Consider the following 16,390-nt stretch of genomic DNA (forward strand, 5'->3'; position numbering starts at 1 on the left):
GTCTCTTGTACTAGAATCACATTGTTAGTAATCTGTCTCCCTGAGACAAAACTGCACTACATCGGGCTGACAATGTCTGGTAGGAAGGGCTTTAAGCGGCTCATAATGCATTTTGTAATCATTTTATAGCTTACGTTACATAAGCTGATAGGCCGAAATTGTGCGAAGTTTTCAGGATCCTTTACCTTTGGAATAAGGGTGATTAGTGTCATATTCATGCCATCCTCCAGAACGCCATTATTTAGAGCTTGTAGGATGCTCTTGCAAGTACACAGTCCTACCGTATCCCAAAATCTCTGATAAAACCCGACTTGGAGGCCATCAGGGCCAGGGGCTTTCCAAGGTGCCATTGACTTGACAGCATCCCGAACCTCATCGTTACAGAAAGGCTTGTTTAGTTCTTCAATCTCAATATTATCCATCATTGAAACTCTATGTGGGTTGTTCAGAGTCATTCATGTTGTCATGTCCTCATGATACAATCGTTCAAAAAAATCAGCAGCCGTTATTCTTAAGTCGATCTCCTTTCATATCCAAATCCCATTCTGGTCTCTCAATCCCACAATCTTATTTCTCATAGTACGGATCACGATAGACGTATGGAAAAAGGAGGTATTGCAGTCTCCTTCCCGCAACAATTGCACACGCGATTTCTGTTTCCAATAGAGTTCTTTTTGTGTGAGGATTAGATTAAGCTCCTCCGTGAGACGCTTTTGTAGTCGCAAAAGCCCCCTGTTGCACCGAACAGCTAGTGCTCTTTGGACCCCTTCCAATCTAGCATAAATCTTCCTCTTTTTACCAAAGATGTTGCCAAACTCGTGTTTGTTCCAATTTATCAGTCTTTCGGTCAGCCTTTGAACTGCACTGCTTAATGATGCTGAACCTTGACAACCTTCCTTAATCTGCTCCCCTATCGAACTATCCTCGAGCCAGGCTGTCATAAAGCGGAAGGGAATCCGTCGGTGTGCCGTTGTCAGCTTCAGATCGATTAGAATTGGGATATGGTCCGAATGAACGCGTTGGAGGTGCTGAACCATGACATTCGGAAACTACAATCTCCAGTTGACGGAACAAAGCCCCCTGTCAAGCCGGCATGCCACTCTAGTCCACGGTGAGGTTCCCCGATACCAAGTAAAACGTGGCCCAACAAACCCCAAATCCATGAGACTCAAATCATTGATCCAATCAACAAACGGGGCACATCGGTTCAGAATTCTAGCCGAGCCCCGTTGCTTCTCCTCCATGGACTTAATGCAATTGAAGTCCCCATAAATGAGCCAAGGGTCAGTAATCCTTTCTCCCAACTGCTTCATTTCCTCTAAAAAGAGCCTTTTAAAATGCATCTGCGGTCTTACATAAACTCCCGTAAATAAAAAGGAGGTGTTTGGGCAATCACTCATCTGGACGGTCACTTTGCAATGTATAAACTGATTGTTCTTCCTCAAAACTTCTACCTATGTCATATCTGAATCCCAAAACATCTATAACCCCCCACTTAACACCTCAGCTTCAACCAAATTCATAGTAGGAAGTTTTATATGCTTACCGATCTTCAAAACTCTCTCCCCTAAGATTCGAGTTTCCATAAGACAAAGAATAGAGGGTCGATGAATTTGAACCATGTGCCTTAAATCTCTCTGAAAAACAGTGCCACCGGCATCGAAACAATTCCAAGTTATGATCTTCATTATAAATAAACTGGAGGCACTCCACACAAACCCAAAGATAGCTCAAGCACAGGGAGGTTGAACCTCCTCTATGATTCTCTGATTCTCCTCATTAGTTTTCTTGCTTGGATCCTGCCCCGCAGAACGGTCACACAGCTTTTGGTTCAATCTTTCGTTACCTTTTAGTAATGGGATTTCCATTTGTGGTCTGTTAGTATCAATCTCACTTAATACTGGATGGGATCCAGGCTCGAAGCGGACTCGTTTTCCTCTCCCTAACGACATGCTCGAGTTCCTCATATCCTATTTGTTCCCTAGTTCAACTTCCATGGCGTCGTTTGCTAAACTAGCAAACCTGTTCATACTCTCCCTTATCAGTTTCCCGCTGTTTTCCTTGTCTCGTGGTTGTGGGCAAGCAGTAGCTTTCCCTTTATTCACCTTTGGTCTGTTTGCTGGTTGATTAGCACTCTCTATGCTACCACTGGCTTGATTCCTAAAACCCCGAAATTCCACCTCTTTAGTCGTATGTACTTCCTTTCCTGCAGGATCATTGAATGGGTTAGTCAATATCTAGTTTCAGCCTCCTTCGTTGATCCTACCATTAAGCCATCGTCCTGTCGTGTGCGGGGTGAATTTCCTTCTCGACACTATCATCCATGGGCCATACGTCTCCAAGCATGCCTCTTGCTGAGGTCGTGTATTATCACCCTTATTTGGCATAGCTTCCGAATTCTCCTTCTCACTCTGTGTGTTTGTCTCTCCCACAATCATGTCGCTAGTTACATGAATCTCCTTCACCGGGATTGCACTTGTCCAGCTACAATCAGAATAGAGGTGTCCGTATCTACCACAATGATTACAGGCAATGTGAAGTCCCTCGTATTCCACCCTTTCCGTTTCTCCTTCCAACTCAAATTGCCCAACGAGGGGCTTAAGTAAGTCAATTTCCACACAAACACGTGCAAAACAGCCCCTCCTTTTCATGGCAGTGTTTTCATCAACACGAACAGGTTTTCCTACTGCAGTTGCAAGTCCCAACAAGACATCTTCATCATAATATAGTAAAGAGAGTTGGGGGAATCAAATCCATACCATTGACTTTTCCATACACGCATCATACGGGTTGAATGAGGGAGTCCAAGTGCGGACAGTTAGATAGTGCCATTGCATAAGCCAAAGTCCATCATTGATTACGTGGTTCCTGTCCAGGTCGTTATCAAACTGCACCAGGTGGAACCCTTCTCCTAAGTCCATCATACTGAAATCGGCAATTGGGTTCCAAATTTCCAATGTTCGTTTCTAAAGAGCTGCGTATCCCAAATTCCTTCCAAGCAATTTGATAACAAGTGCCTTTTCCCATGGTTTCGCTAGCTTCAGTTTTAGTTCCGGGTCAATTGTGATTATTGGGTGCAGGGGGTTCGTTTCATCGATGGAAATACTCATTAATCCAGCTGCGCAAAGATCAGTGCGACTTCGAGGCAGGAGAGTTTGCGATTTTCTAGCTGCAATATCTTTCCAGGACAATTTAACAACTTCAAGATTGGGGGTTTCAGTCGCCGGCGATGGCGGTTTGTCCGTCGGGATGGTGAACGACGGATGACGCTCTTGATTGAAGGGACCTAGGGCATAACTCGACATATTGTTCTTAATTTGTAAAATCTACAATTATAAACAATACTAAACTATAAATAATAATGAGTTATAAATAATATTAAATTGCAAATAATACTAAATTATAAATAATATTAAATTTTAAATAATACTAAATTATAAATAATAGTGAATTTTAAATAATACTAAACTATAAATAATATATGTACTGACAAATCGACCAACCGTGCGATGTCTGCTCGTGTCCTGAGTCGGCTGTACATCATCAGATCCCTGTCGTCGCTGGACCTCGCCTAGCTCCTGAAAATAATCATCCACAACGTCAGAACCAGGATCTCGCTTTCTCGCATCATCTGCTTCTTTTCCCCTCCAACTCGGGCTGATCCAACTCAGGCTGATCTATCTCAGCCGCCCGCAACTGATGCATCCCAACCGCTATCCGTCTACCACCTGATATATCAACACACTGCGCTCTCGTATGCCGTGGTATATCATCGTCATCCATATATAGATGTCTCGCTGCTGGCAGGATAGATTTCCCGGCTACACTCCCCTTCTACGCGTATTGACCATATTATTTCATAAAATTAAAAATTTGATACAAATATTATCTGTCTAACTAAATATTATTTCTAATTAAATATTTATAACTATAATTTTTTTTAAAAATAAATTAGAACTATTATAACTATAAAAAAATAAAATATTATTCTAACTAAATATTTATAACTATATTTTAAAAAAATAAATGAAAACTATTATAACTATAAAAAAAATTAAAATATTATTCTAACTACACATTTATAACTATAATTTTTAAAAAATATTATTCTAACTAAATATAAATAATTTAAACTAGAAAATAAAAATAACAAAATTTAAAAATTATCCTAACTATAAATAAAACAAAAAACAAATTACCCCGGACGTATGAACATCACGCCCCCACATAGGTGGGGGCGTAATGCTAATACGCCATTCCTGTGGTGGGGGCGTATGGTTATCACGCCTCCATCACAGAGGAGGCGTGTGATTTCAAAACAACAAAATCAAAAATTTTAATCACAAAACCGTAAAAAAAACAACCGTTCGAGTTGAAATTACGTACCATTAATCCATTTCCTTTATCGTCCCTCCTCCGATCCATACTTTTTGTCCGGATTTGAGTTTAGAATTTGAGAGGATTTGAAGGTTTGGGAGGATTTGAGAATTTGACTAAAGAGTAATTTCGTCTTTGCAATAGGCTAAATGTGGGAAATTATGGCTAAGTATAGTAATGCACTACTTGAAGGGGAAAAAAGATGCAATTCCTAATTTTCAAATACGGATTCATACTTTAATTTTTTTTTATTAAACGGTGTATATTTTAATAAACTATCATTTCTTGATTTTTATCTAATTTATAGATAATGATAAATTATAGATAAATAATAATAATAAATAATGATAAATTATAGATAATAATAATAAATTATATATAAATTATTATAATTATAATAAATAATGATAAAAAAAATAAATTACTGAATGCTGAAACTGAATTGAACTTATTGCTACTGAACTAAACTGAACTGACTGTTAATAACAATTAATAGAAATTATAACAAAACGTTATTCCTTCTAAAAGAATGATTGCTACTGAATTAAACTGAACTGACTGTTACTGAAATTAAGTAATAAAGAACATAACCTTAGAAGAATAATAACAATTAATAGAAATTATAACAAAACGTTATTCCTTCTAAAAGAATGATTACTGACAATTAAATGGAGGATTAATACAAAATTTATGACAATGGATAGATAATTGATGATAATTAAACTCAATAATTGTAAGAAGTTAACAATTTGCAAAACATTATATAGTCTTTACTATATGTAATTGGACCAACTCAATTTTATATTGCATCTACCTTTATCTATTTTCTTTTGTATCCACCTCTATTTTCTTATCGGCGTTCTATCAATTTTCCTTCATATCGACTTTTTTTTTATCGGTATTGTATCTATTTTTCTTCATATTCACCTCTATTCTTATCGGTGCTTCTATCTATTTTTCTTTGTATTTACTTCTCTTTTTCTATATTCTAATTTAAGTTTTTTTTTTTTGGTAAATTGTTATAATTTAAGTTAATACATGGTTTAGTTTCCAAAAAAAATTCAGAAATTTATGGAATATCCTCTTTTGTTGTATGTGAATAAGAATTTTATATTTAATACTAAAAACATAAAATCAAACCGTTACCTAATTTCGTGACAGACCAATCATAGATACATTGACCTAGACCATCACTCAACTCAACCAAATCCTAAACTTCCCTACATACTAATATTTCTTCTGCCGTTTTGCCCTTATCGTCTCAACTACCCTCCGACGTCACAACAAAAGCCAGTCAGTAAGGGTATATCCGTCAATACAAGTAATAGTAGTACAGCGCGAGGGAATCGAGGTGTGACACAACTGTATGAGTCATAAAAAAAGATTCAAATTCCTAGATTCATCACAGCCGTTGAAACGATACATCAAATAATATCAAAATGATGAACCGTTGCGATGTTTGAATACAGGATTAATATGGTAAGAGTGCTGTAGTACATGAATCTGAGAGAGAAAAGGGCACCGGGCCTCGTATATATTTATGAGCTGATGAACTCACGCTTTTCAGTGTCACTATTTTCTCTCTTTCTCTCATCAGGGTTTGATTTTCTAGGGTTTCTGCTTTCGTTTTCTCCTCCTCAGTTTCTCTGTAAGTGACTCTTTCCAGCTTCCTTTGATTTTCTTCCCCGAAGTTTTGAGCTCAGTTTACCTGGTTTTCCAGTATTTGGTTGAGTCTATACTTGATTGTGTTCAATTTTTTTTTTATCTGTATGACAATCTGCAATGCAGGATGAGCTTTTGCCTGATTTTGGTGTTTTCTGGGTTTTTTTGAAGAATTGCCTTTCTTAAAGAAAATAAAGAGTTTGGGTTTTCTCTGTTTTTTTTTATTTGGGTTTTTTTGGAGGGTAGCCTCCATGCCTTTTGTTTGATGTTTGAGGATACTATTCGTCTTGGTTTGATGGATTTGCGGCTCTGTGATGGAACTTTTGTGTCTTGTTTTTATTATACATTTTTTTATTTTTTATACTTCAAAAAAGGTGTATAATGTTGTTGACCTATGCTTATTAACATATTAATGTATCTACTTGCAAAGAATTACGAGTAACCCAGCGCTGCTAATTTCAGATCAATTTTCTCTACTATTTAGTTGAGGATGTTTTAATGATGGTATTGCATGTGGGTTTTTACAGGGAGGTAGTGTTTTTAGTTGCATGTGGGTTTTTAACAATTTTCTCTTTGCAGTTTTGTATTTGATTTTCTTAGGGTTTGTGTGGAGTGGGTTTTGTCATTTTAAATTCAGCCCGATACTTTGACTCCCATGTTTTGTTTGAATTCACTTGAAGAAAGTGCTGTTTGGAAAAGATTTTTAGCATTTTATGCTATTTAAAATGTTCGGTTGGTTTTTATACCCTTGTTCAGTTCACTTTTTAAGCATTCTTCACATCTTGCCGGATCTCAGTATGCTTAGTTTAGTGTGCTTTGCTTTGTCTGCAGGAGTCTATAACGATTGTTACTTTCTCTTTATTAGTTGTTAAAATGGTACAAATCATTTTGTGAGTTAAACACTTGCAGGAATTTTTTAGCTATCCACATGTATGTTCTTTTTAAGTTGTTTTTCAGAAGCTTTAATTCCCATTTGCTTAGTTTTTTAGATTTGAAATGGATTGTTTTGATAGTATGTTGTCTGATATTTTTCTTTTACTGTAATATGGTATTTCTTAATTTTGCCATTTTTCTATCTTCAGCCTCATGTGTTTATCATTTTTTTTTTCTTCTTAGGAAATGGATGCACCTGAACCAAATGGTAACAGTGCACCCGAATCCTTGCCACCTCCTCCACCAGTTGTTCCACCAGATGTTGTTCCATTGCGAGCAGAGTCTGAACCAGTGAAGGACAAGGTGGTTAGGCTTCCAATAGCAAGGCGTGGCCTTGCTACTAAGGGCCAAAAAATACCTCTCCTAACGAATCATTTCAAGGTCAATGTGACCAATCTGGACGGGAATTTCTCCCTGTACAGTGTATGTTTCCGATTTCCCTCTTAATTATTCTTTTGCTGTTATCTTTACTGATTTCATATTATTATTTAACTCTCGGTTTGCTGGAACAGGTTTCACTTTCTTATGAAGATGGTAGACCTGTGGAGGGTAAGGGTATTGGAAGAAAAGTAATAGATCGACTGCAAGATACATATGATTCTTTCTTAAACGGGAAGCAATTTGCTTATGATGGAGAGAAGAGTCTGTTCACTATTGGTGCCCTTTCTTCGAAGAAACAGGAGTTTACTGTTGTACTAGACGAGGTCACTTCTAACAGGTGGGTGGCTACCGATTGGAGTTTTAAACAAGTTCATGCAATTATGTTTTGTTTTTCTGGCTCCTTACAATCATTTTTTTATGTGCTAGAAATAATGGAAATGGAAGCCCTAATGGCCATGGTAGTCCGAATGATGCTGATAGAAAGAGAGTGCGACGTCCGTATAATTCCAAAACTTTCAAAGTGGAGTTAAGTTTTGCAAGAGAAATTCCCATGCAAGCCATTGCAAGTGCTTTACGTGGGCAGGAATCAGAGAAATCTCAGGAAGCGATAAGGGTGCTGGATATTATCTTGCGTCAGCATGCTTCTAAACAGTAAATGAAACCTTTTACAATTTCATTTCTTTTTGATCTATGAGGTTATAATGCTGCGTCATTTCTAATGCAAATTGTCTACCACAGGGGCTGCCTCCTGGTTCGGCAGAATTTCTTCCACAACGATCCAAAAAATTTCACTGATGTTGGAGGTGGTGTCCTCGGTTGTAGAGGATTCCATTCGAGCTTTCGGACCACTCAGGGTGGTCTGTCTCTGAATATCGGTAAGATTTCTTCACTGTTGCTCCATATTTGAGTTTTCTTGGAGTTGTTTTTCACTTGTTTCCTTCCTTTCCAGATGTTTCCACAACCATGATTGTTCAGCCCGGTCCTGTTGTTGATTTTCTTATTTCCAACCAGAAAGTCTCAGACCCCTTTTCAATTGATTGGAATAAGGTAATTAGCTTTCCTTGTACTGCTACTGGCGTATTTACTGCCTTTGGTTCTTTGAAAATGTTGTACTCTTTTGGTTCTTTGAATTATATTACTCTTTCTTGACAGGCAAAGCGGACTTTGAAAAATCTGAGGATTAGGGTTGAGCCCGGCAACCAAGAGTATAAAATAACCGGTCTCTCAGACCGCCCATGCAATGAGCAATTGTATGCAAAGTTTCTTTTGGTTCTTTTAGGTTTTTTAGGTTAATCTATGTGCATCTCAAGAAGTTGTTATTGCTGTTAATATGCATGTCATTGTTTCTGTAGGTTTGAATTGAGGCAAAAGGGTGATAATGGAGAATGGGAGATGACTGAAGTAACTGTTCATCATTATTTTACCAATACTAGACGCATAGAATTGCGCTATTCTGCTGACCTTCCTTGCATTAATGTTGGGAAACCGAAGCGTCCTACTTTCATTCCCATTGAGGTTGGCAATTAAAGTAATTTGTCCGTGTATGTTTGACCTTTGGTGTTTATGTTGCTAATTTTTCCCCCTCTTTCCAGCTTTGTTCCTTGGTGTCCTTGCAACGGTACACGAAAGCACTCAACAACTTTCAAAGGGCTTCTTTGGTGGAGAAATCCAGGCAAAAGCCACAAGAAAGAATGGCTACTTTAACAAATGTGAGTAGCTTCAGATGCCTTCTGTTTGTATCATAGACTTTTCCTTAGGCTGGTTCTCATTCATGAAATTTTTTCCAGGCTCTGAAAAGAAGCAACTATGCTGCCGAGCCCATGCTAAAGTCGTGTGGTATTGCTATCCAAAGTAACTTTGCTCAAGTTGAAGGCCGTGTCTTGGCAGCTCCAAAAGTATTCCTCTAAGATTGCTTTGGTTTATGTTTATTTAGTCATTTGATTCCAGTGTGATATAGAGGTGTTGCTTCAAGAATTCACCAATTCTTCTTTTGTAATAGCTGAAAGTAGGTAATGGAGAAGATTTCTTCCCTCGGAATGGTCGCTGGAATTTCAATAACAAGGTACCAGTTTCTCCTTTTTTTATGATCATAATTTTGATTTCCTTTTTAACACCATCATTGATTTTCTGTACAGAAACTTGTGGATCCATGCAAGGTAGAGCGATGGGCTGTTGTGAACTTTTCTGCACGATGTGATATTAGAGGTCTTGTTGAGACTCTGCAGAAGTGTGGAAACATGAAAGGAATTGTAAGTTAACTCGAATTGCATTAATTAATAATATTTGCAAACAGTTCACTGAAATGGAATTCTCTTTTGTTTTGTGTTATGTAGTCTATAGAAAAACCTGTTGAAATACTCGAGGAGAATCCACAATTCAAGCGAGCCCCACCTACTGTTAGAGTTGAAAAAATGTTTGATGAACTGATGTCAAGGCTCCCTGGGGTGCCAAAGTTTCTCCTCTGTATACTTGCTGATAAGAAAAACTCTGACATATATGGTTGTTCTCAATACCTTTGTCATTTTTATTTTATTTTTATTCTCATTCTCTTGGAGTGGCTTATTACTAAAGTCCTTTTAATTATTCAAGGACCATGGAAGAAAAAGAATTTGGCAGATTTTGGGATTGTCACACAATGCATTGCACCCTCACGGGTGAATGATCAGTACATAACGAATGTCCTACTCAAGATCAATGCAAAAGTGAGATATAGTGTCTTTTCGTATCCCCTTACTCCACATCTTCAGTGACTTAACTATTGATCCTTTATTGGAAAAATTTCAGCTTGGTGGTTTAAATTCCATGCTAGCAGTTGAACATGCTCCTTCAATTCCCCTCATATCCAAGGTTCCCACTATCATCATTGGGATGGATGTGTCCCACGGCTCACCTGGTCATTCTGATGTTCCATCAATTGCTGCGGTATATTATTGTTACAATTTTTTGTTGTATTCCTATATGCTCGGTGTTCTTCTTTTCTGATTCCTCCCATTATAATTTTTTCAATTTGTAGGTAGTCAGCTCCAGGCAATGGCCATTGATTTCCAGATACAGGGCATCTGTGCGCACACAGTCCCCAAAGGTGGAAATGATTGACTCTCTCTACAAGCCAGTGCCTGAAGCTGATGGGACGATGAAGGATGATGGGATGATGAGGTGGAATCTAGTTATTGTGATGGCTGACATTTGTTTTATGCTTTACAAGACTGATTTTTGTGTGACTTATTTAGAGAATTTCTGCTCATGATGAATGAATGTTCTATTCTTTTTCTAGGGAACTTCTGCTGGACTTCTACACTAGTTCAGGAAAAAGAAAACCTGACCAGATCATCATTTTCAGGTATTTTCTATCACATAGATGGTGGATGTTCACATTTAATGCTTTGTTTTTTGATATAATATTCAAATAGAGGACATAAAATTCTTATGGCAGATAAATGAAGTCTTGAGTTTATGGAATATTTGGTCTGGTTTTAGTTTTTTTTTTTTTTTCTTGGATGTTTTTACTTTTTCTGTCTTGATTATTTTACTTTCTGTTATAGGGATGGCGTCAGTGAATCTCAATTCACTCAAGTTTTGAATGTTGAACTGGACCAAATTATTGAGGTTTGATTGCCTTCAGTTTACTTCCATGACAATTTGTTTTCTTCCATTATGTAGTTTGTGAAACTTCATTAATATTTTTTTCAGGCATGCAAGTTCCTCGATGATAAATGGAACCCTAAGTTTGTGGTGATAGTTGCTCAGAAGAATCATCATACGAAATTCTTTCAGCCTGGAGCGCCCGAAAACGTTCCACCTGGTTAGCCTCTAGATACTTGTAAATAATTTCAACTAGAATATTGGTTATGATTGTTGTATTCTTCTTCTGTAGGTACTATCATTGACAACAAAGTCTGCCACCCAAGGAACAATGACTTTTATCTTTGTGCACATGCCGGAATGATTGTGAGTGTTGCTTTGTATTGTTTTCAATTTTGTTTGTATTGATATTGTTTGTGATTGCCAATGATTGCGAATCAAATGTGGCTGAGATGTCTGGTATGCTCGTTTAGTGTTCTTTTGTAAAGCTTACATTTTTTTCCTTGGCAACTCAGGGGACAACTAGGCCCACACACTACCATGTTTTACTAGATCAGGTTGGCTTTACAGCAGATGACCTTCAGGAGCTTGTGCATGCTCTGTCATATGTGTGAGTAAATCCGTAATTAGGTGTTATTATTTCCGATGATTAAAATTTGAATATACGGGAGTTGTTTATATTTCTGGTCATAATTACAGGTATCAAAGGAGCACAACTGCCATTTCTGTAGGTAAATACATACTCCTTAATACTTGCATATAAATGTTTCTTAACAATTTGATGTTAGAATTGTTGGATCAATTTGCTAAATTCAGTATATTTTTGTGTATATGCAGTTGCTCCTGTCTGCTATGCTCACCTGGCGGCCACACAGATGACCCAGTTCATGAAATTTGAAGACGCTTCAGAGACATCTTCAAGCCATGGCGGCGTGACTGCACCGGGGGTTGTTCCTGTCCCTCAGCTGCCTAAATTGGCTGATGCTGTTTCTAGCTCTATGTTCTTTTGCTGAGATGGTACAATATGATGATGCCTCTGTACATGGTTTTGTGGATTTCGGTGCTACTTCGGAGTAGAGCAGGAGTTTGTAACTTGTTTTTTTGATGAATGTTAGGTTATTATGACTCTCAGCGTTTTGGAATATTTATGACTGTTTTGTAATTACAGTAGGATCCACCTGATACAGTTTAGTTTATGTAGTATCTATGAATGTTGCAAGTGGTTGTAGTGGATCTTTTTCAGCTTTTTAATGCAAATATTGATGAAAGTATTACCTTTGTGGTGGTATTTTGTTTCAAAAGATCAAGAGTGCTATTTTTATAATTAGTCAATACAGTGAGAAATGGAGTCTATACTCACGGACGGATGCATTTATTCAAATTAACTGTAAACAAACTAAACTAAAGATAACCTAAATAAATTATAAACAAATCAAAATCAAGTTGTACAACTTAATAGATAATCCTAACCAAATGGTACCCTAAATAAACAAATCAAAACTATTTGTAAATTAACTACTGGCCAATTAAGATTCTACTTATAAAAACCCTAATTTTTATAGATTATAACCAAACACCATTGCATCTGTAACAATCAATTTATGATATTTTTGCTTAAACTCTGGTTTTGGGACGTTGCACGCTGGTACCAAGGGTAGAAACATGCTTAGGGGTCATTTTTGGACCAATACCATGTGTCTAGATGCTCAGGGTTAGTCGTTTGGGAAATTTTTGCATGCAAATTCGAAGGTTGAGTCTTCTGGGATAGCACCACCGGTACATGATCGTCTAGAGTGATCGTATCCACATACTTTTTTGCTGCCTTTACCCTGTTAAACGCTCCAGCGGGAGTAGACACGAGGTGAGCAAGTGAAGGGACAAGCAAAGGGTCTTTAGGAGTCTCAAGCCTCATCGGGATAGAAGAGTCACTAGAGCTCGAGACTGAAGTTCGAGGAATGGAGACTACCCATCTGTGGCCGATCGGCTACCACGAGAGGTTGACGTGGCCGATTGACGCCGATCAGCCACCACCCATACATATCGATGTAACGTGTTATTAGGTGTATGCATAAATATATTTAATGTTTTGAGTAGAGTCGGTTGATTGGGCACGCTTTGTGACCGTTTAATGACACTCTTAATCCGGAGAAAAGTCGAGTAATTCTTACCCCTTGGGTTTCCAAGTTGCAGAATAAGTTGCGCATCACATAATATGACACTTTGATTTGTATGGATTTTTTTTTACTATAAGTCAATATTCTTAAATTTAATCATTCTGCAAGTGCATAGTATCATTTTAATTGTAATCACTTATTTGAAATAGGTAAAAATTTATCCATTAATAATAAGCCGAACTTCAAACTACAATATGAGAAAACCTAACACATCTATCTATCTATCTATATATGCTACGTTGCACCGAAACACCTCTTCATGAAAGACTACAATATAAAAGTTATGTTGTAGAAATAACGTTTTCCGTTCCCGTGCAACATAATTAACTAATACAAGTTGAAGTAAAGAAAGTAAGAATAGTGAAAATGGAAGAGCAGAAGATAGGGAAAAACAGTGGTGGAGGAGCAGAGGCATGATTGATCTGAAGTGGTGGCAAAGTGGTGGTGTTTTGAGGAAGATGATGATCAAATTCAGGTGGTGCATTTTGAACAAAAATTGAAACTTTCATACCCTTTAAACAATACCCAAAACCACTAAGAAAATAATATGGTTTTACTTCTGTCAAATTGAACACATCTCTTCCACCTCTTGTTATGTTTGCTATGAAATCTTTCTCATTGCACTTCTCATAGCTTGTCTTGTTCACTTCCAAAACATTGTATTTGGTCTTATTAAATCCAAAATCTACACAAACAAAACACAACATTACTTTAATTATCATGCTAATAATCAAGGGTTAAGGGTAAAAAAATGAATTTAGGGTTCGATTTTGGTAAATTTTGACCGGTTGATACCTTAAATTCGATTTTAACTAAATTGATTAAAACTGCCCAATTTTTTAAGGATTTTTTTGACCCTTAATTCGACTAAAAATACTCCTAACGATAGTTGGATGGCCTTTATTATATTTGGAGCGTTAATTAGAAAAAAAATGATTTAAATTTTAACCGATATAAACTCTTATCTCTATAATAAACTTTTTTCCCAAGGTTATTGTTTATTTTAACTTAATATATATATATTTCTTTCTAGTGTATACGGACGAAAATTACTTTTAAAACCATTCCCAACACCCGATTCACATTGTCAGAAATGGTATAGATTTTAACCGATATAACCCGTACTCTAATAATCTTTTTTTGAAAACTAGCATTTTCTTATAAACTCTTATCACTATAATAAATTTTTCTTCAAAACAAAAGTTATTGTTTATTTTAGCTCAATATATCTTTTTTTTTCTATTGAATACCGACAAAAATTACTTTAAAAACCATTCGCAACACCCGATCCTCTAAATGGTATAAATTTTAACCGATATAAACCCGTACTCTAATAATCTTTTTTTAAAAACTAGCATTTTCTTATTAACTCTATCAAATCCATCATCAAAATAGACCGTTAACGTTTTTTTTCACTCTATTTGAATTTCAAGTAGATACCAACAAAAATTACTGATAAATATTGTTCCGATCGTTAATTTTCGACGGATTAACTAACGAAATTCTTCGAAAAAGGGTAAAATTAGAAGAAAATGAAACTTACATAGCCAATCTCCAACATAGAAATGTTCGTGGCTAGCCCAATCAGTGAAATTGCAACTTTCATTCCATGTATATTTTCCTCCACCAACCTTATGAAGAACTGGATCTCTGCAATCAACACTAGTGATCAGTACTATAATCAACACCATTATTGAACAAATCACAACATTAATTCTACTTCTCCAAATCTCCATTTTTCTCCCCTAATCTTTAATTGTGATTTAAAATCTCTAATTTAAAAGGTTTAATCATGCTTTCCAAACTTGGCCAATTTAATAAGCATGAATATCACATAATAAATATTTTTTTGGGGGGTCAAGATGTGAACTTTATCACCAGAATTTCATGAGCAATTGGGTGATTTTGAAGATATTTTTGACTAGTAAAAATGTTATTCTTCAATTTAGTCCTTAAAAGAATAAAATTAACATGAAAAGAATTCATCTTTGGTCCTTCTGCTTCAACTATACTATATCATGCTTTGCAGGTTTATTCGTACAAGTGCTTTGCATGCAGCTGGAATGCCCAATTCACTCTTTTTTTAAGTATAAAGTTTTAATGTGCTGTATTTTACTTTTATTATACTAAATATTTTTGTGTTGAGACTTCTTATTTAATATTTTAGCATAGGGCCTGGAGGGGCCAGGGCTTTCCGGCCGCTGAAATCACCCCAGTTATGGATGGTTTCAGTCTCACTGTTTCCGATAAATTAAGGTTGTGATGATTGATTAGCTTATTGAGTTTGTATTTACTTACAAAACCTAACTTGATTAATATATAATAGGAGATAAATTTCTCTAAGTTTGTTCAAGAGATCCAATTTTATTTTTGTAATCCAAATCTACCTTAATTTTGAAAAGTTTTACAATAGTACAGAAAAATTAGTTATGAACCACTTAAATGATAACAATTATATTTACGCAGAAAAAAATACGTCTGCATATGTAAAATTAGGCCCTCCATTCATGTATTCGCCACTCTATAGTTCCAATATATAATAAGTTAATTTGTTGGTACAAATTCTGATGTAGTAATAAAAAAAATACATTATGGACTATTTTCTTTTGTTACAAATTAATAATGAGGTATTGATAATCTCGGCGATTACCTATTGAGTTCTTACACTTTATGTCGGGGACGACTCTCTGAATACACTCAAACGGTCAAGTTAGTATAATAATAAAAAGGGAGTAGAGAGAGAACAAATCCCTTAATTGCCATTTGATGGTATTTATAGGCTCTTGGTTAAGGTGATAAGGCTAAAATGTTCTTAGACCCGACCCATTGTTTCGAGACGTGTATGGGCTTTCACATTCCATTTAGGTACCTTCTAGTTGTGGGTATTGTTTTCAGATTGGACCTATTATGTTATCGACATTATCATATCAACCTTCAGACGATTCTTCCAAAATATTCACATTAGATTATACTTCCACAATAATTTAAAGGTCCTAAGAATAAAGAAAATCAAGAAACCATAGTTTCATGATGTAAGTCTTACACTGGGAAAAGTTAAGATAATATACTTTCCATCTTATGGTCACAAAACACTCATAGTATGAAAACATATGTTATCGTGTTCAACCCTTTCTTTAAAAGAAGAGCATATCACTCACAAACACCATATGAAAGTATTGGTTCATATGCGCCTAAACATCTAACTCTAGTCTTCTACAACTAAATACTACTTTCGGCTATTAACGACAAAAGACTTCAAGTTATCTTTAACTTGTCATTCA

At 36.2% G+C, this 16,390-nt stretch overlaps 2 protein-coding genes across 2 annotated transcripts; one reads left to right on the forward strand and one right to left on the reverse strand.

Annotated features, from left to right (window-relative positions):
* Positions 1 to 5,868: 5,868 nt before the first annotated feature.
* Positions 5,869 to 12,236, forward strand: LOC136222213 (protein argonaute 4-like). Its single transcript, XM_066009768.1, has 23 exons — positions 5,869 to 6,025; positions 7,156 to 7,395; positions 7,485 to 7,690; positions 7,780 to 8,004; positions 8,092 to 8,228; positions 8,303 to 8,400; positions 8,506 to 8,603; positions 8,706 to 8,868; positions 8,946 to 9,062; positions 9,141 to 9,248; positions 9,353 to 9,415; positions 9,489 to 9,602; positions 9,687 to 9,852; positions 9,943 to 10,055; positions 10,138 to 10,275; positions 10,367 to 10,509; positions 10,628 to 10,693; positions 10,896 to 10,959; positions 11,044 to 11,155; positions 11,228 to 11,301; positions 11,451 to 11,545; positions 11,635 to 11,666; positions 11,773 to 12,236. Exons 2-23 carry the CDS (start codon positions 7,159 to 7,161, stop codon positions 11,946 to 11,948), a joined length of 2,745 nt encoding a protein of 914 aa, XP_065865840.1. The 5' UTR covers positions 5,869 to 6,025; positions 7,156 to 7,158; the 3' UTR covers positions 11,949 to 12,236.
* Positions 12,237 to 13,427: 1,191 nt separating this feature from the next.
* Positions 13,428 to 14,800, reverse strand: LOC136222574 (early nodulin-like protein 20). The gene is made up of 2 exons (XM_066010330.1): positions 14,653 to 14,800; positions 13,428 to 13,794 (listed from the first exon to the last, which is right to left on the reverse strand). The coding sequence occupies exons 1-2, from the start codon at positions 14,798 to 14,800 to the stop codon at positions 13,433 to 13,435; spliced, it is 510 nt and encodes a 169-aa protein (XP_065866402.1). The 3' UTR covers positions 13,428 to 13,432.
* Between the last annotated feature and the right edge of the window lie 1,590 nt (positions 14,801 to 16,390).

Source organism: Euphorbia lathyris, chromosome 3, assembly GCF_963576675.1.
Source record: "Euphorbia lathyris chromosome 3, ddEupLath1.1, whole genome shotgun sequence".
Classification (NCBI taxonomy): domain Eukaryota; kingdom Viridiplantae; phylum Streptophyta; class Magnoliopsida; order Malpighiales; family Euphorbiaceae; genus Euphorbia; species Euphorbia lathyris.